The sequence below is a fragment of the Pantherophis guttatus genome, chromosome 2 (genome assembly GCF_059756535.1).
Source record: "Pantherophis guttatus breed Tessera chromosome 2, ASM5975653v1, whole genome shotgun sequence".
Classification (NCBI taxonomy): domain Eukaryota; kingdom Metazoa; phylum Chordata; class Lepidosauria; order Squamata; family Colubridae; genus Pantherophis; species Pantherophis guttatus.
Genome location: NC_142064.1, coordinates 284,803,338 through 284,816,651, shown reverse-complemented (window position 1 = coordinate 284,816,651; position 13,314 = coordinate 284,803,338). Strand labels below are relative to the sequence as shown.

The following is a 13,314-nucleotide window of genomic DNA, read 5'->3' as shown; positions in this document are numbered from 1 at the left end:
CACAAGCAATACAATATAATCCAACCAGCATCTTAAACTTTAAAAGAGCTGATTTTAACAAACTCAGAGAGACCCTGAGAAAAATTTCATGGACAAAAATCCTAAATGGTGGGGGGGGGATGTAAGAAGCATGGGAAACAGAGAAAAATATGGTTATAAAAGCCCAGTCTAACACAAAACCACTAAAAAAGATAAACAAGAATTCCAAGAAGAAACCAGTGTGGTTGTATAAAGATCTCTCTGATAAACTGAAAGACAAAAAGGATAAGTACAAAAATGGAAAGAGGGACACACAACTAAGGCAGAATATCAACAGGTAGCCAGAATCTGCAAAGATGAAGTCAGAAAAGCAAAGGTTCAGAATGAACAAAGACTTACAACAAAAGTCAAAGATAATTTTAAAAAGGTTTTTTTCAACATATAAATAACAAGAAAAGAAGTCAGGAAACAGTAAGTCCACTAAAGAGAGATGATGGCAAGGAAGGAACAGGCTGTAAAGAGAAATCAGAGTTGCTTAACCTATTCTTTGCATCAGTCTTCATACAAAAAGAAACTGTAGCCCAACCTATGAAAAAGCTAACTGTAAAAGACAGCCTAGAAATAAAAATTAAAATAAGCAAGAAATTGTGCAGAGAACATCTATCTGATGTTGACGAATATAAATCACTGGGACTTGATGGTTTACATCTCAGAGTTCTAAAGGAGCTGGCAGATGTTATGTCACAAACATTGTATCATATTTTTCAAAAATCCTGGAGCACCGGGGAACTACCAGAGAATTGGAAAAGAGCTGATGAAGTTCCCATCTTGGAAAAAAATAAAAGGGGGGGGGACAGACTTTGGAAACCACAGACCTGTCAGCCTAACATGAATACCTGGGAAGAAACTGGAAAAATATATCAAAAAATAGATCTATGAACAAACATCTAGAAACAAATAAAGTTATAACTAGTAGCCAGCATGGTTTGTTAAAAACAGATCATGCCAATCCAATCATATTTCATTCTTTGACAAAATGTCTAAATTAGTAGACCAGTGTAAATGTTGGGAGTCTTAGAAGGGCAGTTCTTGACCATGTGTCCAAATTCTGTGCGGTAGGCTGTCAATTCCTGGACTCTTGGTTGTCTTTTGTCCAAAAATTGATATTTCTAGAACAGCTGAAAAATGAAATTTCACTTCAGGCACAAAGAATTTCAAAATCAGCTCCAATTTAGGATTAATGAGAAAAGAAAAGCACGAGAAGACAGGAAGGATTAGAGTTGTGTCATTAACGTAGAGTTTAATCAAACTTAATTCCTCTGGGTAACCTTTGTTGGCGGTCTCTGGAGAGAAGATACCATGAAGTAGCAGAAGTCAATTCCCTGGATATTGAATTATTTTCCTCCAGCTGAAAAAAGGGAGGGGGGATTAGAGATAGTGGGGGTTGTGTAGCCAAAATAAAATACTTTCTCTTGAGAACTAAGGACATTTTTACACCTGGACTGTGGAAGGAGGAGTGAGGTTACCAGACAGCCAGAAAGCATCTTGAATGGACTATGTGACTGATTGTTTGGAGTTCTGGGAAAACTTTATCTTTTAATAAGGTTAAAACCGTGGAAACCTTCAGAGTTGGTTTTCACCAGATTTGTGCCAATATGCTATATCCAATAAAGCTATTCTTTGAGGAATTCATCTGCCTCAGAGTTTTCCTTGCTATGGGACTATTACTTGGAACCCTGACAACAGTGTCCATTCTCATGCATAATCCAAAAGCCTTGTGTGATTTATTTCAATAACATTTTCAAAGCTCACATAAAGAATCCTGTTGATGGTACAGGTAATCCCTAGGTTACAAGCATTCCCTTAGTGAACATTCAAAGTTACATGAAAAGAAAAAGCTACAGCCAGGTCAGCTTCAGGGTTGACACTGTCTGGTTAGTTTTCATTTTTATATAGCTTTTTTTTTTTTTAAAAAAATGTTTTTATAGTTATTTTTTTTACTGTTTTTCAGTCACCCAGAATCAACTTATTGGTGAGATGAGGAACATATAAATGATAACTAATAATTTCCTGACAGAACAATTAATCAATGGACTGACTTGCCTCCAGAAATTGTGGGTGCTCCAACATTGGAGATTTTTTTAAGAAGAGGTTAGACAGCCATTTGTCTGAAATGGTATAGGGCAGTGATGGCGAAACTTTTGGGCACCAAGTGCCCAAACCGAAACGCGTGTGCATGCCTCTGCATGTACGCATGTTGGAGTGCCGGAAACTGGAAAACTAGCTGTCCGATGTGCATGCTTGCACTGGCCAGATGGTCTTCGGGTTTCCGGCACATGCATGCATGCCAACCAGCTGGTTTTCCTATTTTTTCTGCCTGTTTTTTGGCTGTTTTTTTTTTTGGCCGTTTTGGCCAAAAACGCCCGAAAAAGACCCCTAAAAGGCCCCAAAAGAGCCTGGTGGCACAGCAGACTAATAGCCTGTTATTAACATTCAGCTGCCTGCAATTACTGTAAGTTCCAATCTCACCAGGCTCAAGGTTGACTCAGCCTTCCATCCTTTCTAAGGTAGGTAAATTGAGGACTGTCAGGGCATTTATTAATCCCATGTTTGGCTCTGGGACTAATCACCCTGGTTAATTAGAGGATGGATCGTGGTCTCTCCAAGTTTGCAATATTCTGAAAAAGAAACACGAGGAAAAGTTTCTAATAAAACTCATTTATTTGTTATAAAGAAAATAAAACACCTCACTAACTAAGAAAGATAAATTGTTACATTTTGGCAAGCGAGATCTCCTGCCGGTCCAGCCGGACCTCTGGCAAGAGAACAAAAGAAAAAGTGTGTGAAGGAATGTGGGTGGATACGGAAACACGTATCTTACTGATAAGAAATTGGCAAGCTACGGAGAGTCTGACAGTCCAGAAATGATGAGTTCAGCTGGCAAATAAAATAACGCAGTGACAAGGACCCAGTTTGTAAAGGCAATAAACTGACTTTGTATAAATATACAAAAGTATGAAGGCTATTGCTTAACGCATTGTAAGCCGCCCTGAGTCTCCGGAGAAGGGCGGCATATAAATCAAATTTTAAAAATTTTTTTAAAAAGGCCTGAAAAATTGTCTGTTTTTTGGCCATTTTTCAGGCCAATTTTAGGCCATTTTCTGGTGCTCCAGCACCTGTGAAGACCAGCTGGCCATCGCACATATGTGTGCCGAAAACCAGAAGAGCAGCTGGCGATGGCAGGCGTGCCCACAGAGAGAGTTCTGCATGCCACCTCTGGCATGCGTTCCATAGGTTCACCATCACAGGTATAGGATTTCCTGCCCAAGTGGGAGGTTGGACCTGAAGACTTCCAAGATCTCAATTCTCTTATTCTGTTATAATGAAAACAACATATTGAACTATAGAGACCTTGCAGTAAACCCGCAACACAATCAGGAGAAAGAGGACCAAATGGATAGAAGCAGTAACATTTTCTGAGATAACTTTGGCCGGAAGATTTATTTATTAGCTCCTCTTAAAAGTCTGCAACTTTCCTTAGAGAGCATCTGCCTGTTGGCTCATTCAGAATGCAGAGAAGTGATGTCTCCCCTCCTTGCCATTATTCAAATCATAATGATTTCCTTGTTGTCTTGCCACTAGTCCCTAGAGGTATTTCTGCAGACTGTCAGAATTCTTGCCGCAAAGACATCAATAACAGGCTTTCTCTTCAATATCCCATTAGGGTTTGTGGGATGATGTCATGGCACTGGAAAGTCTTGAGTAAATGAGTCTGGAGACAGAGAGAACCTGGGAAGGCTTTTAGGGCAGACAGAAGCTTTGTTTAAACTGCCTTTCAGCTTTCAAGACTCAGCTGGGCTCTGGATGAGGAAAGTCCCTGAAACTTCTGTCTTGGAAAAGGGCTTTGCTTTCTTCCACCTCTTCTTATTCTTCTTTGTTCAAAATAAACACAGAACTGGAGGCTCCATCAGCACTGCTAGTCATGTTACTTCTCATCCTGCTTCAGAGGCCCCAGGAAGTCCATGGGAGGCTCGATCCCAAAAACCTCCTGAGTCCAAAGAAGGCAAAGTTGGAGTCAGAGAACCATTACAGGCCAGGAGAAGTTCTCATTGGTGCCATAGTCTCTGCAGTTAAGGTTTTTCTTCGACCACTAAGCTTCATCACAACTCCTTCATCCCAAGCACACATGTAGGTTCATTTTTGTGCCCTGAATTACAGCTACTTCTTTTCTGAATAATTTCTAAGGTGAGGGGTCCTTGGTTGTTTTCCTACAGATATTTCATTACCCAAACTAGACAACATCATCAGTGATAGTACTAGCACTAGTACTATCTACTAGTCCTAGTTTGGGTAATGAAACATCTGCAAGAAAACAACCAAGCTCAGAGGGCACTAAAGACTCCTCATTTCAACCCCGAGCTACAAATATTCTTCTTTATTGGTAATTTGTAAGGTTCTGTCCGTCTTCTCCTTCCAGGCATTGTCTCCTTGATCAGCTACAATTTCTCTACTTCTGTCCCCTTTCAAAGCTGGTTATCCATTTTGTACCCCGCTGCTGATTCTCAAATACGGACATCAAGTAGGGATGACCCTAAATTTTCTTTCTTACTTTGTAAATGAGGTCAGTTAAATCTCCTCTCAAGAAATGTTTGATAAGGGACTTTAAACATTTCCAGAATTTGGTAACTTGTTAGTTTTGTTGATAGCGTGCCAATGGTCCTTTCCAACTTTGCCATTAATGAATCTCTATTAAATTGGGAGATTAGGTTGAATTACTGTGAAGTATTTGAGAAGGTTATGAGCCATGGTGGCCCAGTGCTTAGAATGCAGTACTGTAGGCTACTTCTGCTGACTGCTGGCTACCAGCATTTTGGCAGTTTGAGTCTCACCGGCCCAAGGTTGACTCAGCCTTCCACCCTTCTGAAGTTGGTAAAATGAAGACCCAGCTTGTTGGGGGCAAGAGGCTGACTCTATGAACCATTTAGGGAGGACTGTAAAGCATATAAGTCTATATACTGGTATATAAGTCTAAGTGCTATTGCTATTTCTATTAATGAGAAGAGAAACAGGAAGAATGTCTAAAGTCAGTCCAACATTTCAGTAGAAGCGCAAGCATGCTAGCAACCTCAAGAGTGTATGCAGCACTGAATACCAGCATAAGCAAAACAGTCCTTTCAAATAATTGAGATTTATAGGGATAATTCCCACCCGATGTACATTACATGGAACAGTTGCTGGAATAGATCCATTTCTAGCTCATTAGCTGTCATCAGTAGGCCACACCCATATCCTCTATGGATCTACTTAGGTCTCCCACCTAGCAGTTAGAGCTTGCTAGGTGTTAGAAAGGAAAAAAGCCCAGAACCGAGTAGATGAGATTCTACTGAGCTGGAGCTACAAAAAAAAAAAAAAAAAAAACCCTTGGCTACGTAGGGAAAACCTGGCTAGAAGAAAAACACACATAAACCCTACGAAGAAGTAAGAATATATATATATATATATATAATACATACATAAATGATTAAATAAAATATTTCTTTAATTGATTACGTACATTTATACCTGTAGAAAATTAGTGACTGAAGATTGGAAAATCCTCTTCTTCCTTCTTGCCATCCAGAAGATCAACCAGGATTTCCATGTCTTACCCAACATCACCTTGGGCTACAGTATTTATGAAAACTATTACCATGCAGGAAGGACTGCAGATGCTTTGCTGGGGCTACTTTCAGACGGGGAGACCAAGATTCCCAACTACAACTGTGGAAGGCAGAGAAACGCACTGGCTGTTCTTGAAGGGGCTGATACTGACATCTCCATCCAGATTTCAACCATGTTGAGAACCTATAAAATCCCACAGGTGTGTCTTTGTTTGGGAGACAGTTTTCTCGCAATATTCAATCAGAGATCCTCAGTTGTAAATTAAGAGGAGTTTTATTACAAGAAGAATATGCATTTAATTTTGCGTGTAAAGTTTAAAATACTTGGTATGGCCACACTTGGAATACTGCATCCAGTTTTGGTCACCACGATGTGACTCTAAAAACAGTGTGGAGAAAAGCAACAAAGATGATTAGGGGACTGGACGCTAAAACATATGAAGAATGGTTGGAGGAACTGGGCATGTCTAGTTTAATGAAAAGAAGGACTAGGGGAGACATAATAGCAGTGTTCCAATATCTCAGGGGTTGCCACAAAGAAGAGGGAGTCAAACTATTCTTCAAAGCACCTGAAGACAGAGCAAGAAGCAACGGATGGAAACTAATCAAGGAGAGAAGCAGCCTACAACTAAGGAGAAATTTCCTAACAGTTTGAACAATCAATCAGTGGAACAACTTGCCTCCAGAAGCTGTGAATGCTCCAACACTGGAACTTTTTAAGAAGAGATTAGATAACCATTTGTCTGAAATGGTATAGAGTTTCCTGCCTAAGCAAGGGGTTGAACTAGAAGATGTCCAAAGTCCCTTCCAACTCTGTTATTCTATTCCATTCCATTTCCATTCCATTCCATTCTGTTCCACCATCTTTTCATTCCTTTTCAGGTCAGTTACAATTTTGCAGCCCAGATGCTGAGTGATAAAATTAGGTTTCCTTTCTTCCACCCAATGCTTCCCGCTGAAGGATTCCAGTATCCAGGGATAGTCAAGCTCCTCTTACATTTTCGGTGGACCTTGGTTGGTCTGATGGCACCAGACACTGACAATGGCCAGAATTTCATGAGGACAATGACTTCCATGCTGATCAGGAATGATATTTGTCCAGTTATAGCAGAAACCTTTTCTACTTCCTACCGTAAGAAGTTCATAGATCGGAATCCGTATCGTAGTTGGAGACAAGTGAACATTTTTCTTTACGCTGCAGATAAAGATATGATCACTGGGGGTGTTAGCATTCTACGATTAGTATTTAAATCCTTTGAGCAACCTGTTATAGGAAAGGTGATGATTACAACAATTTGTTGGGACCTCACCATCTATTTTATGGGTTTGACTTTTCCCTTTCAATACATCCACAGCATTTTTTCCTTTCTTATTAAGGGAAACCAAATGGCAAAGTCTCTTTTGCCTGTGGATTTTTACTATTTCATCAAAAACATAGCAGAAAAATCCTTTATGTGTTCATACCCCAAGGATACCTTTTCTGTGAAAGTCTGGAGACGTTGCAGGGAGACAAGAGAACTGGAGGCTCTGTCCCAGGAGAACATCGATGCGATCCAGTCTCTGGATGGCTATTTAACTTATAACATGATCTGGGCTGTGGCACGAGCCATCCATGCAGCTTCTACACTCAGTTCTAAGAAGACAAGGATCAAAGGGGGTGAAGACATGGAAACACCAAAGCCATGGCAGGTATGTCTCAGAATCAATTCCAGAAGTGTAAGGATTGGGCAGTTACTTTTGAAAAATTGATTTATTTTGAATACGAAAAATAAAATGAATCCCAACTTTCCAGTCCTGTCCCTCTTTCATTCCCTTCACTCCTTTCCTGATTGTTGCAATGTATTAACTTCATTATGAGAGGAAAGAAGAACAGAAGGTGTCAGGTCCCAGATATTTCTACAGGGATGCTGGCATTTTGGTGAGAGGAAGGGTGGAGGAATGGAGTAATCTGTATATGAAGTTTCTGTTTCTGTTTCCTGCATTACTGTGCTAATCTCTATATGAAGTTTCTTCTTTTTTTGTTTTGTTTCTTGCATTACTGTGTTAATCTCAATATGAAGTTTCTGTTTCCCTGCAATGATGTAACGTGGGAGGGGTTTGGTTAGCATTGCTTGAAATAGCTGGTTTTAAGTGAAAAGCTTCAGTTCTTGCCTAGAGCTCTTGTTATCACAAACATTTCAATAAAAGCTCCTTTTGGAACAAATGTAGTTTCAAGAGTCCTGCTTTCTTGGGAAGGTTGGAGAGGCAAGACCTTATAGAAGGACAGGAAAGATATTGAGATTCTAGAAAGAGTACAGAAAAGAGCAAGAAAGATGATTAGGGGGTTGGAGGCTAAAAATAAAGAATGTTTACTGGAATTAGGTATGTGTAGTTTAATGAAAAGAAGGACTATGGGTGACATGATAGCAGTGTTCCAATATATAAGGGGCTGCCACAAAGAACAGGCTATTCTCCAAAACATCTGAAGGCTGGACAAGAAGCAATGGATGGAAACTAATCAAGGAGAGAAACAGCCTAGAGCTAAGAAGAAATTTCCTGACAGCGAGAACAATTAATCAGTGGAACAACTTGAATGTTGTTGTGAATGTTGTCAGAAGTTGTGAATGCTCCAACACTGGAAGTTTTTAAGAAGATATTGGACAACCATTGGTCTGAAATGGTTTACGGTTTCATGCCTGAGCAGAGGGTTGGAATAGAAGACCTCCAAGAGTTAGTAGGTTAAGGTTAGAATTGAATTTAGAATGTCCTGTCTAAACATAGCCAGTTTTTCTTCTATTCCAGCTCAATTTCTTTCTTCAAAACTTTCAGTATTACAATAATTCCATAAATGGAATGTTTTTGGAGGAGAAAGGAGACCTCTCAGCAAACCTGGATATTGTGAAGTGGGAGGCTATGGTTAACAAATCCTTTAGGAGAGTTATCTTTGGGAGTCTAGAAAAACAAGGATCCTTGGATTTCACGTTTATGATCCACCAGAATGCTACAGCAGAGATGGAAAGGTTGAAGAAGGTGGGGGTTAAATCTTGATTTCACTTTTCTTGTTGTTCTTACCTAGAAGATGACACCCCTGGGGCAAGAAATGCCTCTGAATGTCATCTAAGAAGGAAAGTCTCCCAGGAAGGCAAGACATTCATTAGTTAGATGTCCGTGAGAAATGCACCCTCAACTATTCCAATAAAGAGTATATTAGACTTGTGAAAAGGGAGGAAGTTTTGAGCCACAGGGAGAAATGATTTCTATGCTTTTTCTTAGAAGAAACCTTCTATTCAGTATTTAAGACAAAATGTTCAAATCTAGAAATCATCATGTGTGAAAAGTTAGAACAGGAAAGCTTCAGGTAGCCTGTTCAACTTAATAAGATTCAAGATTTTATTGCCTTCAAATTTAAGCCAAGCTGAACCTTCCTCTAGAAATATAATATAATTACAGAGTTGGAAGGGACCTTGGATGTCTTCTAGTCCAACCCCCTGCTTAGGCAGGAAACCCTGCACCACTTCAGACAAATGGTTATCTAACATCTTCTTAAAAACTTCCAGTGTTGGAACATTCACAACTTCTGGAGGCAAGTTGTTCCACTGATGAATTGTTCTAACTGTCAGAAAATTTCTACTTAGTTCTAATTTGCTTCTCTCCTTGATTAGTTTCCACCCATTGCTTCTTCTTCTACCCTCAGGTGCTTTAAAGAATAGCTTGACTCCCTCTTCTTTGTGGGAGCCCCTGAGATATTGGAACACTGCTATCATGTCATCCCTACTCCTTCTTTTCATTAAACTAGATGTACCCAGTTCCTGCAACTGTTCTTCATATGTTTTAGCCTCCAATCCCCTAATCATCTTTGTTGCTCTTCTCTGCACTCTTTCTAGAGTCTCCACATCTTTTTTACATCGTGGCAACCAAAACTGAATGCGATATTCAATGCAGGAATCACCAATTCCTTTCTCCTTTTGCTTATTTTCTGGAAAGAAATTCATTTTCTGGATTTCCCTCCTCTCTCTGCCCAGCCCTTGCCTCCTTCCCGATGTGTGGAAAGCTGTGTTCCTGGATTCGTGAAGGTAACTCAAGAGGAGAAGCCCATCTGCTGCTATGACTGTCATCCTTGTGCAGAAGGAACCATCTCCACCAAGGCAGGTCTGTGACACGAAGAGAAAGGGGCAGAGTTCGGAGAACATCAACAAAAGCTTGGCTTTTAAAACATCCACTTCTTTATAATATGTATAATAAGTTTCATAGTGAACGATAAGAAATGACTTTGGAAATTAAACTGGGGGACAGGACTTGAAAAGATACTGGAACAAGGAGGGTTTAGCATTATGAGAAGAATGGCATCTCTTTCTTTTCATCTTCAACATACACCCTTCATGTTTTATACATCTCTTTTAGCTGAAGAGGCAGAATGTCCAAGATACGGTATAATTACTTTGATTGGGTCTCCCTACAACAGGGGATTCAAACTCGCGGCCCGTGGACTGGATGAATCATGCACTGACCATGCCCACCCCCAATTTAGGGGGGTGGAAAAGTCCTGCTATGTCACGTGATGATGTAATGACGCGAGTTTGACACCCCTGTTCTACAACTATCCATGTCAATGGATACCACTTCTTTTTTTCCTTTTTTTAAAATATTTTTTTTATTTTTAAAAACAAACAGTACATCTTTTCTGAATAGAGTATTGACCAAGTCAAAATTTATACCGCTTATATCATAAGTATAATATTTTAAATTCCCATCCTCTTTTTAAGTTTTTTCCCCAAATATAATTTATATATTTCAATTTCTGCCATAATATTCCTTTTTGTTTTCTACTTTTTTATTTTCCATCTCTACTTAGTATTTAATACATCATCAATATTACCCTCCACCCTAAGTCTTATTTCATTTCATGATTTTATTTATCCATTTATCACCTACATTTCTCAAAATCATCACATTTACAAATGATCATCTTTTTGTTTTCTCTTATGTTCTTTTTTCTGTTGAAACCCTTTAATTTAAACATAGTTTTTTCCATCCTTAATTTCTATTTTTTTTTGTTGTAGCTTAATATTTCAGATTTGTCTTTTAATGCCAATTGTAGGTTTTTTCCCTACTCATAGTTTAAGCCAATTGTTTTCTAAGATGGACCAATTTATCATTTCTTATTTCCCTATTAATCACTTAACCATTTTACCAAAAATAATGTATTTCTTCAAATTTATTTTTCACACCACTTTTTTCAAATCAAAACATTCTCTTAATCTCTTAATTATCTTCTTTTTCTTAATTTCTATTAATATCTTATTCAATTTCAATTTCATTTAAATTTCCATGTCTTAACCCCTTCTAAATACATCATAAAATCATATTAACCCTTCTAGCCTTCTTTTTATATTTCACAATTTGTATCAAAATTCAATTTTACAATACTAATCTTAATACAATTAATTTAATTCTATAGATATATAACATATTTCCTTTATTTCATATTACAATCACAAATATTAATATTAATATATTTCACTTATTACTATGGATATGTATCATATTACCCTTCCTTCTATCGCCTTAATTACTCCTTTTAACAATGGATACCACTTCTATGGGCAGCCAAAGTTTATGCTTTCAAATATCCTGAGGAGCCACAAGACAAGCAATTTCCATGTTCAACTTTTCTGTCATGTATAAGAAATCTGGAACTAGGGGAGAGTTCAAAAGTTCTACAAGTTTTATTTTATGCTACCCACACACACACTACCTGAACTACTAAGAGTCAAAGCAAATTAATTGGCGGTAGATAAGAGTCAATGGACTTCAAGGAAGGTTGAATTTAGATCTCTTACAGGGGCACAGAGTCTCCAAACTGATGATGAATTTGACCCCACCCTCAGGCTCAACCTGCTCATATCTCACATCTTTCTTGCTATGTTCACAAAATTCAGATTATCCCACTCTCCAAAATGGCTCCTTTCCTTCCTTCCTTCCTCCCTCCATCCCACCCTTCCCCTATCTCCTCATTCCCTCTCTCTCTCTTCCTCCTTTTCATTCCCATTTGTTTTCCTTCCTTCCTTCCTTCCTTCCTCCCTCCCTTCCTCCCTCCCTCCCTCCCTCCCTCCCCTTATCTCCTCATTCCCTCTCTCCCTTCCTCTTTTTCATTCCCATCTGTTTTCTTTTCTTCCTTCCTTCCTTCCTTCCTTCCTTCCTTCCTTCCTTCCTTCCTTCCTTCCTTCCTTCCTTCCTTTCTTCCTTCCCTTATCTTCTCATTCCCTTGCTCCCTCCTTTTCATTCCCATCTGTTTCCCTCCCTCCCTCCCTCCCTCCCTCCCTCCCCTTTTAACTGGTGTGAAAGGAAGAAGCAAAAAACACTAGCAGTTTTTTTTTCCATCATATTTGCCCAAGGAAATTCCCTAACTCCAATCCAAATTAAAGCAACATTAAACAATGACATTGCTGTGACTACTTGAACCCTGAAGGGGAGTACCCAACTCTTTGGGTCTTTGGGTCCCCATTTGTACTATATACTGACTTCCTCTACACAAAATTGTTCATGCTACCATCACCATTTTCACCAAAAGTATTGCATTTAACTAATTGAAGTAAAGCTGTATAGGGAAATTTATTAGCCCTCTTTTTCAGATGCAGAAAAATGCAGCAAATGTCCAGAAGATCAGTATCCAAACATCCAGAAAAATAATTGTGTCTCCAAGATTGAAACCTTCCTATCCTATCAAGAAAATCTAGGAATCATCCTGGCTTCCCTTGCTTTGTTCCTTTCTTTAATAACAAGCTTTATCTTGAGAATCTTAATTAAATTCCAGGAAACACCAATTGTCAAAGCCAACAATCGGGATCTCTCCTACATCCTCCTAGTTTCCCTTCTGCTTTCCTTCCTGATGTCCTTCCTGTTCATTGGCCAGCCAACGACAGCTACCTGCCTTCTCCGACAAGCAGCCTTCAGCATTGTTTTCTCGCTTGCTGTCTCTGCGGTCTTGGCCAAAACAATCACGGTGGTGTTAGCCTTCTTGGCCACAAAACCAGGAAATAAATGGCGGAGATGGCTGGGAAAGAGTCTGGCCAATTTCATTGTCTTTTCTTGCACTGGCCTCCAAGTTGTCATCTGCAGCATCTATTTGGGCACTTCTCCACCATTCCCTGATTCCGACCTGCGCTCCCAGCCTGGAGAGATCATCCTGCAATGCAATGAAGGCTCTGTCACCATGTTTTATGGAGTCCTTGGCTACATGGGCCTACTGGCCACCTTCTGCTTCCTGATGGCTTTTCTGGCCAGGAATCTCCCTGGGGCCTTCAATGAAGCCAAGCTGATCACCTTCAGCATGCTGGTCTTCTGCAGCGTCTGGATTACTTTTGTGCCCACCTACTTGAGCACGAAGGGGAAATACATGGTGGCTGTGCAGGTTTTTTCCATTTTAGCCTCCAGTGCTGGCCTGCTGGGCTGTATCTTTATCCCCAAGTGCTACATCATTCTGCTAAGGTCAAATCTCAATAGAAAAGAACATTTGATGTCAAATATATAACACTGAAAAGTGGATTCGGGGTGGCATAATCCCCAAACTTGTCAAATAATATTTCTGGCAAATAGCAGTAGCATTTTGACTTATATACCACTTCATAGTATGTTATAGCACTTTCTAAGCATGTTGCCTCCAACAATCAGAAGGCAGCATATTACCTGCAACAAT

At 39.4% G+C, this 13,314-nt stretch overlaps 1 protein-coding gene across 1 annotated transcript; it reads left to right on the top strand.

Annotated features, from left to right (window-relative positions):
- The first annotated feature begins 3,961 nt into the window (after positions 1 to 3,961).
- LOC148116060 (vomeronasal type-2 receptor 1-like) lies at positions 3,962 to 8,666 on the top strand. Its single transcript, XM_087885367.1, has 5 exons — positions 3,962 to 4,114; positions 5,600 to 5,839; positions 6,522 to 6,917; positions 7,110 to 7,328; positions 8,448 to 8,666. The coding sequence occupies exons 1-5, from the start codon at positions 3,962 to 3,964 to the stop codon at positions 8,664 to 8,666; spliced, it is 1,227 nt and encodes a 408-aa protein (XP_087741493.1).
- The last annotated feature ends 4,648 nt before the right edge of the window (positions 8,667 to 13,314 follow it).